The sequence below is a fragment of the Trachurus japonicus genome, chromosome 18 (genome assembly GCF_045865225.1).
Source record: "Trachurus japonicus isolate A0001 chromosome 18, Traja_1.0".
Lineage (NCBI taxonomy): Eukaryota > Metazoa > Chordata > Actinopteri > Carangiformes > Carangidae > Trachurus > Trachurus japonicus.
Window position 1 is genome coordinate 15601975 of NC_140924.1, and position 22797 is coordinate 15624771.

The following is a 22797-nucleotide window of genomic DNA, read 5'->3' on the forward strand; positions in this document are numbered from 1 at the left end:
AATGTAAGATCATAGACACACAGACTCAGCAGGAGGTCGACTCTCTTGCTGCGGCGCTGACCCATTTTTTTTTTACAAGAGTTGCTGGATCAGTTTGCATCTTGTTTTTGTCTTTGAAGTTGTAGCAGAGTGTGTTTGTGTCATGGGTTCACACACACACACACACACTCACTGCCCCTCTCTTTAGTGGCAGCATGGCAGCTCAGTGGTTGTTAACACCTACATGTTTGTGTGTGTCCTATAAAGACACGTCACTTTAAGTTGCTCAGAAACTGGATGGAATAACACTTTTTTTGTGTGTTTTTCTTTGGATGATTGGCGTCGCAGAGGAAAAAGTGTGTGCTGCAGCAGCAGCGTAGCAACTGCACGGCACAAATGAGTTGTTTGGCACCGGTTTAACACTTTCTATTTCCTGTTAATTTGTCACGGTTCGGGGGAAAACACCGTCTGACTGGTGGCTGGTTTCATGCAGGGTCTCCAGGACCACAATGAAGTTACTACAAGTAAATCGTTGGTCGTTGAGCGTTTCCTCTCTTTGTGCTACATTCAAGCTTTCCCAGTTTCTCCTCAAGTACCTTCTTCAACTGAATGAACACATTTCATTCATTTTTCAAGCAGACGTTTGTGTTTGTTCTGTCTCAAATTACAATTATTCCTTTGGTGCATATTTGCTGTACAACTTCTGTGGAGAGGAGAGTAATTGCTACAGTCCAGTCCTGCAGACAGTGTTTTAATGGAAGCTGCTGCTGCTGTTACTGCTGTAAAAGGAATTTGACTGTGGTTTTGAGCTTTATCTGCTTCAGATATACAGTTTTTGTATATCTCATGCAGTTGTATCTCAGACCTATTGTGCCAGAGGAAACGTAAGGTAACGGTTCTCCTGAGGTCACAGCCGGGGTAAGCGTTGGTTACCCAGCTCTGACATTTTAGGTTCATGGTTCTGGCTCTGAAATATTTAAGACCCAGACTGTTAACGGTTTCCAGCTTTTATCCAGAGACCCAGAGTGTGGTTTTAGTGTTGCTGCAGCTATTCATTTTGTAAACTATATACTGTATGTCGCTTTTTAAAAAGAAACCTCATCTGATTTTTCTTTCACCATTTTCCTTATCAGAACGAACGCTTTTCAAAGTCTGATATCGAAAAGAATTTCAATCCCTGAATGGACTGAATAGACAGAGAAACAAATAAGCACCCACAACCTGACGTGTGTGTGTTTGTGTGTGTGTCATACAAATCAAATCCCTCTTCCTGACAGACGACGGGATTCAAAAGGCAGTGGGGTCAAAGACCTTATAAACAAGTTACCTCACTTTTTTTTTTTTTTTTTTACACACATTGACCCACTGCGGCCAATCAGGGAGGAGATTATAAAACTCAACCAGCGAGTCGTCAGCTACTTCCCAGACCATATTAGCCAATCGTTACTCATCTTCAAAAGCCTTGTGGGAGTGCGCCGGTGGAGTCCCACTTCCACAGACGGAGAAGTGAGAGAGAGAGAGAGAGAGTTGAGTTGTGGATCCTCGACTGTGGATTTTATTGGAGACCGTGGAGAGAGAGAGAGAAAGAGGAGGAGGAGGAAGAGGAGGGGAGGGGGTCCGCCGGGAATGAAAGATGGGCTGGGAGTTCTGGACTAAACAGCTGGACGAGGAAGAGCTGGTTGAAAACGGTGAGTGTGTGTGTGAGAGAGAGAGTTGAAAACGGTGAGTGTGTGTGTGTGTGAGAGAGAAAGAGTTTTGTTGTTTCTGATAAAGTCTGAACTCTGAACGTCTGTTTAGTGAGAAATGAGCGTTAAAGGCTGATTTCATCTCTGACACAGCAGGTCAAGTTGGAGTTCATGATTGTAGTTTCTCAACACCATCACTGCAGCCCCCCCTCTGTGTGTGTGTGTGTGTGTGTATGTGTGTGTCACGTGGTTATATGTGATGTTTTATAGCAGGAAAGCGTCTTTATTGTGTTTTTGCTGATACCTTGTGGAGTTTGATCAGATCATTTACAGCCCATCGGGCCCTGAGTCATGTGGTTAATGTTTGTGCTGCAGAGAAACAGAGCTGTTTGCTGCCTCTCTGTGTGTGTGTGTGTGTGTGTGTGTGTGTGTCTGTGTGTGTGTATACAGCTGTTTTAATAGCTGGATTTGACACAGAGGTCGAGCGCAACAGATACATGATGAATCCCAAACAGTCTTATCTCAGTTTATTCCCCCTTTCCTTCACATTAGAGGTCATAGATGCTGTTGTGTCTCTCTCTTTTTCTTTTCCTCTCCATCCAGTCTCGACCTCAGAGCTGAGGTCAAACTCATAACCTCACCACTTGTTTACTTTTTGTTGTCTTGGCTTTTCTTTTTCATGCAGTGAATACAAACAGCCTTTTAATCGCTTTAGTCTGAAATCCCCCTGTGTATTATTATTATTATCTCTCTCTCTGCGTCCTTGCATCACTCAGGATCATCTTAAGACTTGGAAATGACAAATTCATGTTGATGCTTCTTTTTTTCCCCTCCCCCCTAAAGTGTGTTTGGGTTTGTCAGTCTTTGTTTTGGTTGACACGAATAGGGTGAAAGGGTCGGTCACAGTTGTTTTGTCTTTAATGGGGCAAATCCATCCAGAAGACTAGTAGAGAGGCCAGTATCACACAAATACATCAGATTTTATAGACAAAAAGAAAATCTAATTCATAGGAAATGATCCAGATCTTACATTGAGCTCTCAAAGATTTCCATTAAAAATGTCTCTGGGAAGGACTAGGATGATTTTAAAAGACACCAATTGAGTTAAAATGTTCAATTTCCTCTTTGTAAACCACCTTAAGTTCATCTTACTTCACTGGATGAATACGATTCAAAGATTCATAGATTCAAAGACTTTATTTGTCACCCCGCCCAATGTTACATGGAAGAAACAAAATTCTGCTTCTCAGGTCCTGTGTGTGATTGCACAAACCCATTCACACTGAGGTTAAACCAGACATAGACAGACCTGAGCATTGGTCACTGAACATCCATTAACCCACAACAATATAACAATGTGGCTCATTATGTACATTAAATCTCAATAGGGTTGGATAATATGACTTTAAATTAATTTCATTCCATTCATGGTTTACATACTTCACATGTTTGCACATTTACATGATGTACCATAAATGAAAAGGAGCAGGATGAAGAAAAACTTATGGTACCTGCCCCTTTCTCTCCAATCGCATTGGCTTAGTATCAACACCAATATTATACACTATTTAATGATGATGAAACATATAATAATAAAAAGTAAATCAAGCAAAATAGCAATGGACACAGCTCGTCTATCTCTTGTCTTTTCTATCTATCTTTTCCCCCTTCTTTTTCTCTTTCTCCACTTGTTTTTTCTTTTTTAAACATTTTCTTCAACTGAGATATACTTGTACAACTTTTTATTTATAGTAGTATAAAGAGGTTCTCAGTTAAATCTCAAGTAAATGTCCTTTATGATGTAATTATTATAAGATGACCCCATTAAGACCAAACAGTCAAAGAGTTAGCCACATACAGCAGCCATACCATGATAACTTGAGCCCAAACAAGCTACATACTCCTGTCCAGTCAGTATTTCTACTCTCCAACACTTCATTTTACTTGAAGCCATTGAGCCACTAGTTGAGACCTGGGTCGTTGTGTTACATTCCAGCTTTCGTTACCATCAGCTGACTCCTCCTGTTTCTGTCAACTTCTTAGACAGTCATGCTGTTTCGTAACTTGAGACTGAGAGTTTTGTAACCTGGAGACCCAACGACCCGGCAAAGATATCAACAATAAACATGTTTTATCACCTCAGGTCACATCAACGGGACCCTGCTGATGTACCTGTGAGCAAGGCACTTGAACCTTCAGCTCCTCCAGGGGCCTGATGAAGGTTGCTTTTGAGGATACCGTGCAAACACATGTGTATATATACAGTGAACAGTGCTTTATGAGGAAGTGATACCTTTTTTTTCTTGGTTTTTGGTTTTACTCTGACTATCCTTATTTATAAAAGGAAGTTTTAGGTATGTAAAACTGAAGGTTGCATTTCTCTACGATCGTACACTTTAAACTGCTTCTGCACAATTCACAGTTATGTCAGAGCTTATATAAAACCAATTTGGAGCTCTGATGGAGATAAATTAGGTTGTGTTTGTCCAGTTTTTCTGCACAAATAAGAACAAATTGAATCTACACTTGAATTTTCCAGCAGCTGCTTTTTTATTAAAGTATTTTAAAGGAATTTTAATTCACATTTTATCAAAGTTTAAGACTGTGGAATAGACAGAGGTTGATTTTGTGCGACAGGTTTTCTTGTTTGCTTGTGTTCCAGTTCAGTGACACAGAAAGTGAAAGAGTATTTTTATTTATACACCCAGCAGGATGTTCTTGGAGCTGATTCATGTTTAAACCCACTGGTCCAACCAGTCGGCTCAGGTGTGGAGATACTTCTCTCTCTGTAATGCGTGACAGCTTCGTGTCCACCCCCGATAGTGACGAGCTGGGAATGTAACTGATGTTAAGGGACACGAAGACGGAAATGTATTCTTATCCAAATGGAGAAAGTGAAGAAATCTGGAGTCTGACCAGCCCGGTGTTAGTTTCTGCTCGTGAGTGAAAACTTTTTAGTCCCTGACATAAATGTAAATGTTGGTTTTTTAGTTTAGTTTCGTGACTTTATTTTGGTTTTGTAGAATCAAGTAAACACATCAATACACAACATTATATACACATATGATTTAAACATAAATAAACAACAAACAATAATCATTTTAAGTATAAATAAAAAACAAAACAAATGTACGTTGACAAAAAAGGTGTAGGCTGAAGCTTCTTACATTGACAGTTTCCGTCAACTCAGAAATTTAGACAAAACAAAACTTCTGTATATTAAAAGGCAGTTTGCAAGCACACTGATGTGCACTATCTCCTCCTCCACTATGTTTACGTTTGCACTATGCCTTCTATTAACGCTCCAATGAAAACATCTTTATTTCTTCCCAGACGATTGTTTTTAATGCCACAATGACTCATCTTCAAGCCGCGGCTCTGTTGTTGGTCGTCGTTTCCTGTTTCTTGCGCAGCGCTGGTTTTGATTGGCTGCTGCCGTCTGGCATTCTGCAGCTCAGGCTCTGCCACGTACTAAAAGCCCTTTTGTTGTGGAGCCACTTGAGAGATTGCAGCTGGAGACAATCTCACAGCTTTCTTTTTTTATTTATTATTTTTTGTATTATTATTGGTTTTGTTTGCATCTTTGCTCATCAATACACCATTGTGAAGGATGGTGTGTTATCAATATTACAGCAACAGGTCACAATGCACATTCTCCCTCGCTCTTTTGTTCACTGTTCTGCACCAGCAGTCAGCAGTAATAGTGGGACTGCTACTGCTAGCACTTTCTCAAGGCCTGTGTGTGTGTGTGTGTGTGTGTGTGTCCGTGCTCTCGGTGCATGACTCAGTTTTTAAGATGGGGTCTCTAAGAGAGAGAGAGCCCATATTTCTGCTGCTGACATGTCCAATTTTGGAGGACAGAGGCTGCTCTTGTAAAAGAAACTCTCATCAACACTCACACTACTATTAAAGACCTGAATGTATTGGATGGATTTTTACAATGTATTAAATTGTGAACCGAAAGTTATAGGTGAGACTTCTCCACCGACCAACTTCTTCTTCCCCTTGTTTGTGTAGCTGTATTTTTTTTGTGCGGTGCAATGAAACCTGCAGTCTCATGCTGTTGAGTTAGGTGGCTTGTAACTTTAAATTAGAATTGATGTTAAAGAGACGCTGCCCGGCGGGTCATGGTCGCCGAATGGCCGCTTATGGTCGTAACTACAATATCTTGTCTGACACCTTGGTCAAAGTTATCTGAGAGCTCAAGTCTCTTGGGTTTCCCGTTCTTTTCTTCCCTTTTTCACATTTTAAAATTGTAGAAAACAAAAATAATACATCGATATTGCTTTCAATATCGCAAAAGAGTGTTTTTATGTCTAACTTCATGCCTTTTGGAGATCGTTTCACCTTCCATTTCACTTCACATTTACAGAAATGTTGACCAGGGGCGGCCACTGTACGTTTACATGTGTGTCATTTAAAGTTACTATGTGCAGTTCTGACCACAAAATAAAAAAAAAACTAAACATAAACAGGTAACATCGAAGTTTAAAAACAACAGGAAACAAGAGGTCGGTGTTTGAGTGTGTGAGACGATGCATTTAAAACGTTTCTCTCTTCTCTCTCTCTTGCTCTCTCCTTCTTTCTCTCTCCCTCGTACTCCCTCTTCATCCTTCCCAGGAGGTTATGAGGAGTACAACAACAGCAGCAGCAGCAGCAGCAGCAGAGCAGCCGGTATGAACGGCAGCGGCCCCACTAAGCTGGTGGACCCGCTGGAGGACCCGCTGCCCGGCCTCGGCACCTACGAAGACTTCAACACCATCGACTGGGTCCGAGAGAAGAGCAAGGACCGCGACAGACACAGAGAGGTACGGCACGCGTCGCTACGGACCAACAAACAGAGCTGCGTTTGTGTTTTCTCCATCTGGGGAACAGGAAACTAATGTAGTCTGGTCATTATTCAGCAGAAAGAACTCGCTGTCCGAAGACGAATTGATCGGATAAAGCTCTTATTGTCTTTAACTGTACGTTCAGATTAAAACACCACACACAAGCCTGCAGCCACCATGTGAAACCTGGTGTTTTAGTGTGAGCTGCACCACATGGAGACTGGAGAATACAGGTGCACTGTGCAACTGTGTGTGTGTGTGTTGATGTGGACTTTGTGGTCCACTTTCACCACATGATGGATGACACACTTTATTAAGTTTTACAGCAGCGCAGGAAACAGGTCAATGTGCATGAAAGATAAAACTCCACAACACCTGAGATCAATGTACTTCAATCTGACTTAATATATAATGTAATATGAAACAGGATATGAAAAAAAAAACCCATCAGGAACATGAATGATGATGATGATGATGATGGTGATGATGATGATGATGATGATGATGATGATCGCTCTCTAATATTGATCCCTCCATCTTTTGCCTCCGTGTAGATCACCAATAAGAGCAGACAGTCGACTGTGGCTCTGCTGCACAGCGTCAGCGATGCCTTCTCTGGGTGGCTGCTCATGCTGCTGGTGGGACTCATGTCAGGTAGAGCACACAGACACACACACACACACAGTATACACACACACACACACATAGATGTGATTTTCAGTCTGAGAAACTGAGACTTTAACGGTCTGTCGTTTCCTGTGAAGCTTCAGACACCACAAACCAAATTCCCCTCACCTCATTTGAATGTCGGAGGAAACTTTCAATAGCACGGCTTCTTAAACCACAGTGAATTACACCCAAACCATCCGCGCTGTAACCGACACTGACACATTTACTACACTAACCAAACCATATCACAACTATTTTCAGACACCTGGTGCTTTACATGTCACAGTCAGTACGTTTACATGCAGGGCTAAGTGGAGCTCTGCTCACAGCTCCATTTGAGCGTCTCATCGGAGTTCTGTCCTTGTCCCAGTTTACATGCAACCCGGGAAAATAGAGTAATTGACGGTGTCGGCCTCCTCAACATAGGTGGTGGTGAGCGTCGTTAATACGGACCGCTGTCCTGTCGACTTTTCTGTCACCTAGTAAATAACTGGAAATAAATAACTTGGAGTTCGCAACCACAGTTGCCGACCGGACGCAACCGGTCTGGGATGAAAATATATCAGACGTCCAGCTTCCTTTTTTTTTTTTTTATGAAACACATCTTCTCCCTGGTTGCACTGTTTTTTTTCTTTTGCCGGGCTTCTACGCTCCACTTTGTGACGTCTCTTCTGTTCCTCATTGTCCAGTTTCAGTCAGAATGAGGCGTTTACATGCAGAAGGAAACAGGTTTCCAGTCACATTATCTGAGTGTTATAGTCGGACTAACGCGTTGACATGCACTTTAGTTGTCCAGTTATAGTCGGATTAGGGCAATAATTAGTTTTTTTAGTCATGTGAACGTACTGACTGTGGTACCGTATACGCTGTTCTCTGTGGTGTGTAGTTATCAGTTAATAACCTGTGTAGCATCAGGACTGTTTGTACCTTCCCTCTCGTTTCTGTGCTGCCTGAATCAGCTGAAAGTTAATTCCCATGCGGAGACAGACGGCAGGTGTAGAGCCACGAAACGGCACCGAAAATAGGCAGGGTGACATATTTATAAAGAACATGAGTCGTTATTACATTGGCGAGAAGCCTGGCAGGTCGTTTCCTTCCTTTCTTGTTCTTTTTTATCTCTGAAAGGGAAAAGCTTAAAGAAGTAAACTTCAAACACTGGGCTGAACAGAGTGAAATGTAATTTATTGTAATGTATTGTATTGTGTTGAGCTGACCCAGCTCTCCTCTCTCCCTCGCTCCCCCAGGAGCTCTGGCCGGCGGCATCGACATCGCGGCCCACTGGCTGACGGACATGAAGGATGGCGTGTGTCTCATCGGCTTCTGGTTCAACCACGAGCACTGCTGCTGGACGTCCAACGAGACCACCTTCCAGGAGAGGGACCGCTGCCCACAGTGGCAGAGCTGGGCCGAGCTCATCACACGCACATCGGAGGTAGAAGGACATGAACGCTGAAAAAGATGATGCTCAGTTAGATGGGACGGGACTGTCCTGTCCTGTTGTGTTGTGACTCACTATTTTGCAAGACTTGATTTACCGTCAGTGAGGAGAGTTTGTACTTTAACACCAGGGTTATTTGCACTCATCACAGCTGCACACTGAACAACAAACACAACAGTTCACACGCCTCTAAAGAACAGCAGCGGCGCTTTGGTTCCCTCTACTGGCCGTAAGCTGCCATGACACAGAATAACACCAGAGCTCAGTGGAGGAAACTAAAAGAACAACACAAAGAACGTGTTTTCTGTGTTTTTGCTTGGTGAATTTATATGTATACATTTATATTTTCTTTAATTTCATGTTTTTAATCACATGTGCAAAATAATGCAAGCAGATATAGACATTCATGAAGGCTGAAGCCGTTGACTTCAAATGTGCCTACGCCTGAATCTTCCCATTGTTATTTATGCTTTAACTAATGTTAACTCCAAAGAGTTGTGAGAAAAAAAAAAACTCAGAATATGTACCTTTTGAGACCAATAAAATAAAGAGAAACACACAATCATAAATAGAACAGAGACAGAATAAGCAAAATATAGTACATAATGAGGTCAATTTCATAATTTTAACATCTCACAATAATTAGAAGAGCAGACACAGAGATCAATGTGTCAGAAACATTAAAAACAAACGAATATATAAATGTTATTGGCTGAAACTCTAGTTTGTATTTGCTGAGCTTTAGTCTCTTTTTAAATGTGTGTTTGTGTGTGTGTTCTGTGCAGGGTCCGTTTGCCTACATAGTGAACTATCTGATGTACATCTTCTGGGCGCTGCTCTTCTCCTTCCTGGCCGTCTCTCTGGTCCGCGCCTTCGCTCCGTACGCGTGTGGATCAGGAATACCAGAGGTGAGGCTTCACTCCACAACTTGTTTTTGTTATTTTTCCCTCTTCATTTTGCCTTTATTTGCTTTAGCGTTGCCTGTTTGTCTGTGGACAGGATGACTAACAGGATTTGTAGCTGCACATATTTACACGTAATTATTCTCCCAAGTTTAATCTTTTTTAAAGTCGCAGGAATAAACAGTTTGTCGTGGTTTGCTTTCATGCCAACGAGTGTTTGTAACACTTAGCCTCCGATACTTTATATTTCACTCCTGCAGCTTCTCCACTGCGGTGTCTGTTTCCATTTATTGATGTATTAATATCCCGACTCTGCGCCACCCTTCTGTCAGTGTTTACTTTCTCTTCTCCGAGGAAGTTAACAAGCTCAACGTTTTTCTTTAACTCTCCGGAGACACAAGTGGAAAACCCGATGGAGCACAAACTCATCCAAACCGATCTCATATACACAGATGAAAACACACAAACACGGCCTCTTCCTGAGTACACAAACCTCTTTCTTCGCCTCCAAACGAACGAACGGGGCCTTCCCTTCATTTCGTGGAACTGGAGTCCCGGGTCTCGCTGCTGCGAGGTCGGACCGTGGTCAGCCGCCTCACGCACAGCAGATGAACCACTTATTTAAAAGGAAAACATCCACAACACAAACTTCACTTTCGCTCCTTCGCTTCCCCTCGGTGTTTACACTCCCCCCCTCCTCTCGGTTATACGCTCACACACGCATATCTAACCCGATCCCTCCCCATTCATAAACACACACATGAGTACAAACACTTGCTGATCCCCCTCTACACACACAAACTTAATCCGTGCGCACACAAACACTCACTCTCTGGCTTCCCGTCTCTTTCAGATTAAAACCATCCTCAGCGGCTTCATCATCCGCGGCTACCTGGGCAAGTGGACGCTCATCATCAAGACCATCACCCTGGTGCTGGCCGTCTCCTCCGGGCTCAGTCTGGGGAAGGAGGGCCCGCTGGTGCACGTGGCGTGCTGCTGCGCCAACATACTGTGTCATCTGTTCACCAAATACCGCAAGAACGAGGCCAAGCGGCGAGAGGTGGGACACGGAGCAGGAGATGAATGATGAGGGATGTTATTGCTGGTCGGGGATTCAATAGTCCGTAGTCTTATATGCAAACTCCTTCATGTATAGGGTTAGAGATAAATAGTTGAATGAATGAATGAATTAAATGTTTATATCGGTTGCACAACACCAATATCAAAGTCAACATATTATACACAATTGCCAAGTGGATTTATGTAATAGTTATCTTTTTTAAAAAACAGACAGGAAACTATAAAACATAATAAAGTGGCAGCTGATGTGATAAAGTGCGTATAAAATGAGAATTTAGCCAGCACATATTACACACAATTGCAACCATACATTTCACACACACACAAAAAAATCATACAGTGACCGAAAAGGGAATAGGTTGAAGCCCAAGGTTTATATTTGCCTGTCCTTTACACTCCATGAAATTAGATTACCTAGAATATCAACAGTACAAAATAATAAGATGAAAGTAATCATTACTGTATTTTATCATTTTTCATTATTTTACATTTCAAGGCTTTCTTAAAAAGAACTACATGACTTAGATTATACTTTATTTATCCCCAAGGGGGAATTAGTTTGTGACAGCAGCCTTAAAAGAAGAAAAAGCAGGACATTGAGTACTAAATAAATATATAGCTATGCAAGAAATTATACAAAGAATAAAATACACAATACATAAAAATACTTTAAAAAGAAGCTACTGTTCTCCAAAATAACAGATTAAAGCAGATATCAGTGGAATGTTTTTGTTAATATAAGTCCTAAATAGTCCTATTTTCCGTCAGCAATCACTTACATGAAGTATTTCAGCCTAAACACGAGTCTCTCCGTCACTCTGCTCTGCTGTAACCCGAGGAGAAAATTTTCCTTGTGGGATACAAGTGTTATCCAATGAGGGGAGAGAACGGCATGAAGGGCTGTGTGTGCAGCCAAGGGATGCGCGTGAATGTGGTGACGTAGCACGAGGACCAATTGATGCCTGACAAGGGCGGGGGCTGCTAACTCATGGTGCGTTCAAGGAAACTCGTACTTTGTGTTTTTCCTTCCTGTGAAGTCATACCAGTTCGATCTGGTACGAGTTCACGGGTCGGAAGTTACGAGTGGCCGTTATAGGGAACTTTCACAGACAACAGGACGGTAAAAACACGAGCTACGGGTTACCTGGAACGCTACCAAGTCGTAGTTGTGACTTGAAGCTGTAACTTACGGTTTCAAAAGCCTGCCTTGAACACAGCATTAGCCGAAACGGCCGTGCCGCTGTTATCTGCTTTAAAAAGTGCTTGCTGGTAGACAAAGAAATAAATAAAAACAATTTTAAAGTGCATGGGGGGTTAAAAGTGCAACAGACGTTGCAAACTAAATACAACTGTTAAAAAGTCTAACGGATGTAGGGATAAAAGACCTTAGAAAACGCTCTGTTTTGCACTGGGGGGTGTTTCAGCCTGTTGCTGCGGGAGCTTTTCAGAGCACTCACCGTTACGTGCAAACTTCAACTCATCACTGAGCTTATTCCACTTTTTAACTCCCAAGACTGAAAAACATTTGTATTTTATATCAGTTCTCACTTTACACATTTCAAAAATCAATAACCCTCTTAAATTATAGTTTCCTTTTCTTAATTTAAATAACTGAAGAATACAAACTGGAAGGCTGTTACTGTTACTTCCAGCAGCTTACGATGATTAGTTTCATCGACTAAATGATCGCTCGGTTCCTCCTAATGCGCTGTGGTCACATTCAGCTTTTATCACAAGAGGCAGTGGGAGCTGCTCACTTTGATCTGACTCAGCCATTACCCAATAAATCAACTGCCTGAAAGCACAAATGCTGATGTAACAATGAAGACAACGTGTGGTTAGTACAAACAAAAAGCGATTCCCACGCCGAAAATAAGACAAAACGAAAACAGGTTACGATTCTTTCTCATCAGGCGCGAGGTAACTTAAATCCTCAGCTGATTAAAATCAAATATTTCTACACAAGTAGAATAATAAACTCCTGTCAAAGAAGCGCAGATTTCATCTTTGCTTTATTCAGATGTTGTTTTTTAAAATCTTTTTTTCTATATCTGTCTTGTAGGTGTTATCGGCGGCGGCAGCGGTCGGCGTGTCGGTGGCTTTCGGCGCTCCAATAGGAGGAGTCCTGTTCAGCCTGGAAGAAGTGAGTGCACTTATTTATTCACCGTCTCCTCTTCAGTCGTTCATCTTCATCTGTTTAGACTGGCGATGAGACCCAAAACCTACGGCAGCGATGGACGATACTGACCTCATCACAGCAAAGCACGAAAAAACAGAATCAGATTTTTGTTTCCCTCCCAAACAGCAGTTATTTTAACCACAACCAGATAACAAAACGAACCCGACAGGATTTTTAATTGCTCTGGAGTTCTTGTTTAACTTTTTACTTCAACACTTGACACTGAGCTGGAACGCCCTCGGCTGCGCTGGCACCCGGACCGTGGAGAAGTGTTTGCGTCTTGGCAGCTTCGTCAGACACCCGGGGGGCCGCTGGCGGAGGATGCTGGGGGTTTTTACTGAGGGCATTCTGACCGCACATGGTTTTTCTAGCCAAAACCTTCTGAGCTTCAAGGAGTTCAGACATAAAAGAACTGTTCCTGTGATTATTAATGCTGCCAAGTGGATTTATGTAATTGTTTTTTTGTTTTTTTTTATTCATTAAAAAAAACAGACGGGAAACGATAAAACATAATAAAGAGACAGCTGGTGTGATAAAGTGCGTATAAAATGAGAATTTATACAGAATGGGACAGTTATACTTAATTATATTACAGATAGATAGTATATGTAATGGAAAAGATCCTAATCTTATTCTAAAGTTTTGTGAAGTTATTATGACGCCTTTTTAAAATATTATTCATATGGTAAATGTTCAGATCGCCGGATTTGTGTCGAGTTATTTAATTTTCTAACATTTTTTTCAAATAATCTCTTCTCTTCTATATTCAGTTCAATTCAATAAAACTTTATTTGTCCCTGGGGGAGCAACAGGGCAGTTGTGCACAATGACATAGACGAATAAAATAATATATTTTATTATTGTAATTTAATAAGACAGAGCCTTCTCCGTTGCCGCCCCCACCCTCTGGAATTCACTCTCCCAAACCCACCAGAGACTGTACAGACCCCCACACCTTTAAATCACTCCTAAACACCCACCTTTTAATCTGTAAATTAAATATATCTCATTTTCTGTTCTTTTATTTCATATCTCTTTTTGAACCTTCTACATTGTTTCTGTATTTTAATTGTCTTGTTATTTTTATGTAAGCCTCTTTGAGCACTTGTAAAAACGCGTTATAAATAAAATGTATTATTGTTATTATTATTAATATTAGAATAAGTTAAATAAATATCATGTTATGCTCTCCATCCATCCATCCATCCATCCATCCATCCATCCATCTCTCTCTCCTCCAGGTGAGTTATTACTTCCCTCTGAAGACTCTGTGGCGCTCCTTCTTCGCCGCGCTGGTCGCCGCCTTCACGCTGCGCTCCATCAACCCGTTTGGAAACAGCCGCCTGGTGCTGTTCTACGTGGAGTTTCACGCCCCGTGGCACCTGGTGGAGCTGGCCCCCTTCATCCTGCTGGGCATCTTCGGAGGCCTCTGGGGGGCGCTGTTCATCAAGGCCAACATCGCCTGGTGCCGGAGACGTGAGTGACTCGAAGACGCCGACTCTCTCTCTCTTTCTCTGTCAATCAAGAGCACACAGAGCAAAATATACAGAACACATGGCATAATAAATTACAATAAATTACAGATCGCAATACAGACCCAAGCTAATAGTTAGGAGGGAAGGCTATTTCACCCTGACTACCTTTTCCTCTTGGCATTTAAAAGAAGAACAGCGGAAGGTACAAAGGAGTGTTTATATCTGTTTGTCTTTGCAAATGGGAGTCTAAGCAGTGAACCTGATGGTAGAAACTGAAACTGTTCATGTAAGGGATGAGAGCAATCGGACAAAATGGAGCTTGCTTTCTTGATCAGCTGTTTGTTATAGAGGTCTTGTTAAGTTTGTTGTGCAAACCCAATGATTTTACTGCTGACACTGACAACCTTATTGAGAAGTTTCAGACCTGTCTGTCTCTGACCTCACTTCTCTCCCTCTCTCTCTTCCTCTCCAGGTAAGACCACTCGTCTGGGTCACTACCCGGTCATGGAGGTGCTGGTGGTCGCCGCGCTGACCGCCCTCGTGGCCTACCCCAACAGTTACACCAGGATGAGCGGAGCCGAGCTGATCTCGGAGCTGTTCAACGACTGCTCGCTGCTCGACTCGTCCCAGCTCTGCGGCTACGAACAGGTCGGCTTGTTGACTCCTCATCCGAGTGTGTTTGGGTGTAAAGACTCACTGTGTGTGTGTGTGTGTGTGTGTGTGTGTGTATGTTGTGGGGAAGCAGCGAGAGTTGTTTGTGGAAAGAGAAAGAGACAGAGATGTTTGTTTGAACGAACCTCCAAGACAGAAAATGGCAACTAGACTTCTTTTAAAAGGTTTAATTTCCAAAAGCAGCTGAAAAACGATGTCAAAACTTAGTTCAAAATTAATAATAAATTCCAAAAATAACAAAGATATCATCAAATTAATGAAATGTTTAACTTAAAGGATCATAGGGCAGGATTTGTGAGAAAATACCGGAAAATACCCATGCGTTTTACGTTTTTTAAATAATAATGGGTGAGGAAGCGTTCAAAACCAAAAAGAACGAGCCCATCCGCGTATCTCTCCATTGCCCTGAACGGGGTCTGTGCTGCAAAATGCGCTGCAATTCAGGGGGTGAATTTTGCGCGCTGGCCGGCGGACCTGACGTCAGCGCGTCCACGACTGCCTTCGAATGGATCAATGGAATGGAGACATGAAGAGGGCAACCGCGGCAGAGCCATTGATATAGTGACAGAGTGGCGACACTCCCTGTTATATCAATCGCTCTGAACCAGGGTGGATCCAAATTACTGCCAGCAAACGACCCAGCACAACTGAAAGCCCTGTTAACCCCCCCCCACTCTCTCTCCCCCTCCCTTCACACACGCACACAGCAGCAGGCAGGTCACTAACTTACACACCCTCTCCCTCTTCACTACTGTCTTATTATTAGCCGTTAGCCGCAGCTAGCGGTTAAAAGCCGACGTTATAACTTTAACAACGTTATCAGGCAGGTGGACACCCCCTGTGTCTGTCTGTCTGTCTGTCTGTCTGTCTGTCTGTCTGTCTGTCTGTCTGTCTGTCTGTCTGTGAGAGCGAGAACCTACAGTAAAATACCCCCCCTCCCTCCCCAGATAGGAAAGACTGTAAAGAGTAAAGTAAACAGTGAAAAGTCTGTGCGCGCTCCCGTGCCGGTGGCTTCCCTGGTTGCTGTAGTTACGCGCAGCGGCCGTCGCGTCACTGGCCGTTCTCATTAATCCTGCCCTATGATCCTTTAAAGTCCTGGGAGTGATAGTCAAAAACTTTGTTACGTTTACATTGTTCAGACTGACCACCCACCCCCCAGTGACATGTGACCAAATCATGACATACATTACATTCAAATCATTTGTTTATTCATTGCCTCATTATATGAGCAATGGCTGTTCTACCTGGGGTCCAGCACATACAAAACAATAACAAATATAGTTAAAACATTCAGAGTAAACATGAAAAAACAAACTAAAACCAAACTACAATCATCCAGATATTATAAGAAATAGTTAAACAGTTTAAAAAATTTGCAATGTTGATTTAAGAAGGGTAGGCAAAATAAACTGATGCTTCAGCCTACACCTTTTTGGTCAAAGTGCATTGTATTGCTTTGCTGTGTTTTGTTTTGTATCTATACTTTTATATTTGTCTATTGTACTTGTTTTTACAAGACCGAAATAAACACACTAAACTAAAAAAAAAAACCTAAAGATAACAACACAATACTTATAAAGAAACAGACAGTGATGTTAGAAGTTATACAATGCAGATTAAATGTTTCTACAAAAATAAACTACCAAGTCAACAACATACTGTATGTAACCATAACTGATGTATGTAATTGTGTTGTTAATGTTTTAAATGGCTACAACAGTGTTTGTCATCAGCTTAACACTGTGTTTCTTGTTTCTCTGCCCTTTTTTCTTCTGCCCATCCTCTCCTCTCTTTGTTTCTCTCTCTTTGTTCCTCTCTCATCCCTCCTCACTGGCCTGCAGCCGGCCAACACATCAGAAACAGGCGCAGGAAACAGCCTGGCAGACCGACCGGCAGGAAAAGGCCTCTACACGGCGCTGTGGCAGCTGGCTCTGGCCTTGGTCTTCAAGATGATGATCACTGTGATTACCTTTGGCATGAAGGTCGGTCAGACTCGCTCACACACGTGCAAACATTACAAGCCGCATATGTGTGTGTGCGTGTGTCATCGCTCTCCTCTGTCATCCCTAAAAAACATCTCCTGACCGATGCCTGTTTTCGTTTCTGAACCAACGCACCCTTGTCCGACTGTGAAATCCCGACACGAGCAGCTGCCTCGGATACGACTGGAACCAGATTTCCAACTTCTGACTCTCGCTGACGTCTCTTTTCCCCGTCCCGCGCTCCAGATGTAGAGTAACTGAACCGATTCTGACAGGTTTTTAATGCACTGAGTCACAGCAACAACGTGACTCACCGTCATGTGTTCCCGCTGGAGGACGAAGTTATAAGTTAAAAAAGAAAAAGGGAAAGAAAAATATCTGTGGGCTTCACATGCTGACAAAGCCGTAGTCACTTTATTAAAACTTAGTCATGTTGCCTTCTGGGTTCAAACATGACTCCACTGTGGTTTGGGTTTATGATCGTTGTTGGGTTGTTGTTGTTGTATATTATGACTGTTTTTGTCGGTATGAATGATGTGAATTGTGTATTGATACATCTGCTGGGGTATTGTTTATGGATTTAAAGGGCAACAGTAGCTATTCTTACTACTACTTACAGAGTAGAGTTAGACTGATTAATCTGCACCGATTGGACATTTTTTTATGCTAAACTATTGTTATCGTCACTAGATCTCCACATAGAAGATCAGGGTAACACTGTTGTGTACCTGAGATAACGTTATTATATTTAAATAGGGCTCAACGTTGATCCTTGCTGAAGTTTTCCACTGTTTCGCTGCCTGTGTGATCTTGGATTTTTCCATGGAAGACAGTTGGGGACAAAAGGGATTGTTGTGATTAAGATGTGGTGCGTCACTCACATGCCGACAGCACTGACTCTGACTGAGCTGTCTGGCCTGGCTTATGTTTTCTTTCTTTTATTCCATCATTATTATGTCGGCCTTTTAAAAATCCACTGTCGTCCACCTCTTAATACAGTTTACAACGCCATCACAGAGTTGTTGGATTTAATGACGTCCACACGTTTACCTCTCTGCTCTGTTTGTTAGACCTTCTACTCAGCTTTACTGCCATCTGAAATTAGATTAAGATTATGAGTCAGACTTCCCACAGAATCACATTCCCTTTAAAAAAACATGAACGTTAAAGGGATAGTTCAACGTTTTTGACAAAATTCGCCTGTCACCATAAACCCTCTAGTCATAGCAGTAGGTTCATTACCTTTAATTATCGGTGCATGTTTGTTTTGAGATCAGCGGGGCAGTGACGTGAGCTGCTCAGTGAGTGTCCCTCATCAAACTCATCAAATACACAATCCAACTTCAAAACGCTCTGGTGGACAAGTTGTGACCTGCACATTCACCACGCTATGAGGTAATAATGTAACATTACAAGACAGAGTTGTTTTCGAGGCAAATGCAGCAAGAACTACTTTCCAGACACGGCTGCTGGGCGTAGTGATTTCAAAAGAGCAAGTAGTTCAGAGTACTTGCTTAATGTGTCGTAATGTGACATGATTATTTCATAGCGTGGTGAATGTGCAGGTCACAACTTGTCCACCAGAGCGTTTTGGAGTTGTTGGATTGTGTATTTGATGAGTTTGATGAGGGACAGGGGACCTGTACCGTTCACCTCCACTGTGTTCACTGAGCAGCTCACATCTCTGCCCTGCTGATCTCAAAACAACATGCACCGATAATTAAAGGTAATGAACCTACTGCTATGACTATAGGGATTATGGTGATAGGAGGATTTGACAAAAATATTGAACTATCCCTTTAAACATTAACTTCTATTGAATAAATGAATTCACTAAGCAGCTCTGCCTAAAACATCGTCTCCTTCTCCTCAGGTTCCCTCCGGTCTCTTCATCCCCAGCATGGCCATCGGCGCCATCGCCGGCCGGCTGCTGGGCGTCGGCATGGAGCAGCTGGCTTATTACAACCACGACTCGTTCATCTTCAAAGGCTGGTGCTCGCCGGGGGCCGACTGCATCACCCCGGGGCTCTACGCCATGGTCGGAGCCGCTGCGTGTTTAGGTGAGGCGGACGGAAAACCTCAGGTTTAGAAAAAAGACGGGAGTTTATCTTGAAAGGAAAAACTTTTGATTTATAAGGTGATAAAGAAACCGTGAAATCCTCCATCTCACACCCAAACAAGCCCGATGTGGTGTCAGGACTTCCTTCCTCCTTTTGGGGGGGGGTGGTCGGGGCTAAAGCAGCTCAGAATAGATGAAAGGAACGCATGCGGTTCGTTCGGGGGCATTTGATCAGGATGTTTTGAGCATGCCTCCCTCTCTGCAGCGGTATTCTTAGCACATACGAACGGGAACATGCCAGAGGGATTAAGATTACATGTTCTGTCTGACGGAGGAATGCGTGTTGCGATGCCCAGGGAGCAGATGGATGTGGGCTGGGAGAAGAATGTCAGTCTGGACCACTCGGCTCGGTCGGTTCCCAGACTCGGTTAAGTGGCTTCAGATCAGTGGATAAATGGAGAATTTACACTCGCTTTGCATTATGTTACTGAATTTGAGCATCCAAGTCAAAGTCAAAGCTTGGTTGCTTGGTTAAAAAGGACAAGAAACATACAGAAACAATGAAAGACCACAGAAATCTTAGAGGCACAGTGGAATTGTACAAAAGATAAAACATCAAGACAATAGAAACAACTGATCCTCCAGTCATTGTGATCATTCTCCTTTTATGGAGAAAACTGTGAAATAGTATCTAATATTCTCCCTTAATTTTCAACCAGTGACCTTCTTACTCCCTCTTTTTCCAAGACATCATCACTTCATTCTAGAAAATAATTGAAATTGATTATTTTGGCAAAACAAGACACAGGACACAGTTTTTCTTTATTATTTATATTCTTATGAACCCATCTTTTTTATAGACGTAGCTCTTCAGCAACACTTGCCACTATCAGAAAAAGAACAAAAAACAAAAACACATCCATCCAAAAGAAAGGGTACATGAGGCTGAGGCTAACTATCTTATAAATGCCCTAACCTTTAAACCATACACGTAAATATATATATATGCAGTACCTATGTATACACAAACATGGATATACATACTATACATATACTATTTTGGCAAAATAAGACACAGGGATTAGTTTATCTTTATTCTTCATATTCTTATCAATCCATATTTTTTTTAGACGTAGCTCTTGAGTTTGAGTTTATTTCGATCAGCAACATTTACCACTATCAGAAAAAGAACAAAAAAACCCATCTACCCAAAATAAAGGGTACATGAGGCTGACTGAAAGGGTCAAGGCTGAAGCTAACGAGTTTATAAATGCCCTAACCTTTAAACCATATATGTAAATATATATAAACAGTACCTATACATACACAAACATGTATACATATACACATACATACTCAGCAAATACCAAACAAAATACTAGAAATTCAAGCATTTGCCCTATAAATCATGACTACATACCATCACGTCTATACCTCTACAGAATGATGTTTTTAAACTAATTTTTTTTTAATTGCACAAGATTTTTACTTCCTTTGATCTCATCTAGTAACAGACAGACAGATAAGCGTATGCTTTTCAGAGTCTTATCCTCTTAGATGTTAAATGTCAGAAAGAAACACTCTCATTGTTTAAAAGGCCGTGTTAAACGAGGCCTGACCCCTGTTACAACGTGCCAACCAAAACAGGAGTTAACTGTTACCAGTCTTTGTTATGGGTAGCAAATCCCCCCAAAAGTGTGGATGAGGGATGAGAATAAAGTGTCCACTTGTACATCATCCGGGCTCCTTGAAAAGTCAAAGCTTAAGCGCAAACACATCGCAGAGAGCAGAGAGCTGGTGTTTTCTATAAGAACAGATGACAGATGTTAAACTCTTACCATAAGGAGAAGCTTTAAACTTCTCAGGAGAACAGGCCGGATTCACCCGTCTGGAACATCTGGGAAGTTTAGAGAGAGGTTTTTTTTTTTTTTTTTTAAATATTATTTCTGAAAGACATCCCTGATAATGTCTGCCTTACTTTGTACCAGTTCGAGTACACGCTGTGCTGTACAATCGCCTCCCTGAATCGCTTTTTAATGGACTCCGCAAAAAAAATCACTTCCAGAGACGGAGCAGATCTCGTCTGATTTAGGAAAAGCCAAATATCTTATCCACTTTCCTACAGTATGTGTCCTTCTGTTTATAATTTTCTCATATGTTCTGTTATAAAAGCACCAACAAGTTTTATTTTTTATAACCCAGAGGCCATTTGTGTCCCTAACCCCCTCATTAGAAATATGCCGATACTATTCCTGTCCACAAGACGCCGTAATGGTATTTATATAATATCGCGTCTCCTTGTGTGGAGCTGATAGCATCCCTAAGGGGAATACTTGTTTGTCTGTGTTTTATTATATCGTATAAAGGATTTATTTTCGGTGCTTATGGCCTGATGGCTTTTGAATTATACGAGCGATTTCCAGTCACAAGTTCACAAGGCTAAAAAAAACAAGAAAACATACAACAAGTCAAGAGCTAATTAAAGGCAACAAGAATTGTCATCTCACATTAAACGGAGGATATATGATTTTATTGGAGTGTTAACTTTGTCAAATAGTGACTTTGTGTCTCTATAAGGGACAAAAACATTCCTGGCAGGCCACGCAGTTTAAGGTTAATACTTTTTTATAGGCTGTGATTGAATTTTCAGGCCAGTGTATGTGTGTGTACATTTTTCTTTTGCTGGGGCGATATTGTCTCTTAAACAAGAGACAACTCTGTTAAAGACGTGTTTGGACAATATCTTCCAAACAATCTTAATTCTCTTGCTGAAAGACATGTGAGCGCCACCGAGACACATCAGGGAACAATTCAAGAGAAAATATAATCATCTCCATTTCTTGCATTTTTGAAATACAGAGCAGTGAAGAAAAACAAAAGGCCGCTTGTTTTTTTTTCCCCCTCTCTCCTCAGAAATGGATGATAACACGCACAGTGAAACTTTCACATCCAGTTTTTTTTCTGAGGCAATCGGTGATCAATAAGAAGCTCTGTCGTAGCAGCGCTGTTATTAATTATAGGATTGGTTTGTTGATGCTGAGGTGTGTTTCCCTCCAGGTGGGGTGACCCGCATGACGGTGTCGCTGGTGGTCATCATGTTCGAGCTGACCGGCGGCCTGGAGTACATCGTCCCCCTCATGGCCGCCACCATGACCAGCAAATGGGTGGCAGATGCTTTTGGGAGAGAGGGAATCTACGAGGTGAGGAGGGGGACATGTCTGTGATGTGGTCGTTGAAGATATTTTAATTGTACTCTTGTTGGTTTTTTAACATGTGTTTATTGTTTTTCACAAAAGATCAAACAAACATTTACAGCATGTACAGCAATCATGATATCGGCTCTGTAGTTTGTAGTTGAAGTAAAGTCATGTGACCAACAGTGTTGGGCAGCTTTACCTTTAAAAAGTAATTAGTTGAAGTTACTCATTGTGCAAAAAAGTAGCTGAGTTACTACATTTATAGAAGTAACTAATTACCAAGAAAAGTAACTATTGCGTTCCTTAAAATGCTAATAAAATACTCAAATATGTCCAATTACTTTGACTTGCACTAACCCCCAATTTATCTGGAACTAACCAACTCACTCAGGATATACTAGATACTGAGTGAGTTGGTTAGTTCCAACTATTTTGATAATTGAATAATCAGTTTGGGTAGTTTTTAAGAAAAAAAGTCAAAATTTTCTGATTTCAGCTTCTTAAATGTGAATATTTCTGGTTTCTTTCTTCCTTTATGACACAGACATGGACTAAGAAAAACAGGAGATACACTCACACAAACAGTGCTTGTGTTCATTGCACGTTGCTCTATTGCACTGGTTTTTAGCATTGTTCAGCGCAAATGATGAG

The 22797-nt window shown here is 41.8% G+C and overlaps 1 protein-coding gene across 4 annotated transcripts in view; it reads left to right on the forward strand.

The window, feature by feature from the left end:
• The window catches only part of clcn5b (Cl-/H+ antiporter 5b), a 41403-nt gene that overhangs the window by 9955 nt on the left and 8651 nt on the right, over positions 1–22797 (forward strand). Inside the window, exons 1-12 of one of the 4 annotated variants that reach the window (XM_085759986.1) lie at positions 1386–1667; positions 6285–6472; positions 7048–7147; positions 8407–8594; positions 9386–9508; positions 10356–10562; positions 12645–12725; positions 14003–14237; positions 14709–14884; positions 16750–16890; positions 18764–18950; positions 22007–22149. In XM_085759986.1, the coding sequence (XP_085616112.1) occupies positions 1613–1667; positions 6285–6472; positions 7048–7147; positions 8407–8594; positions 9386–9508; positions 10356–10562; positions 12645–12725; positions 14003–14237; positions 14709–14884; positions 16750–16890; positions 18764–18950; positions 22007–22149 (1824 nt within the window). In that variant the 5' untranslated portion in view covers positions 1386–1612. Of the gene's footprint in view, positions 1–1385; positions 1668–6284; positions 6473–7047; positions 7148–8406; positions 8595–9385; positions 9509–10355; positions 10563–12644; positions 12726–14002; positions 14238–14708; positions 14885–16749; positions 16891–18763; positions 18951–22006; positions 22150–22797 lie in introns of those variants that run through there. The other 3 variants (XM_085759987.1, XM_085759985.1, XM_085759984.1) reach the window with 3 other exon arrangements.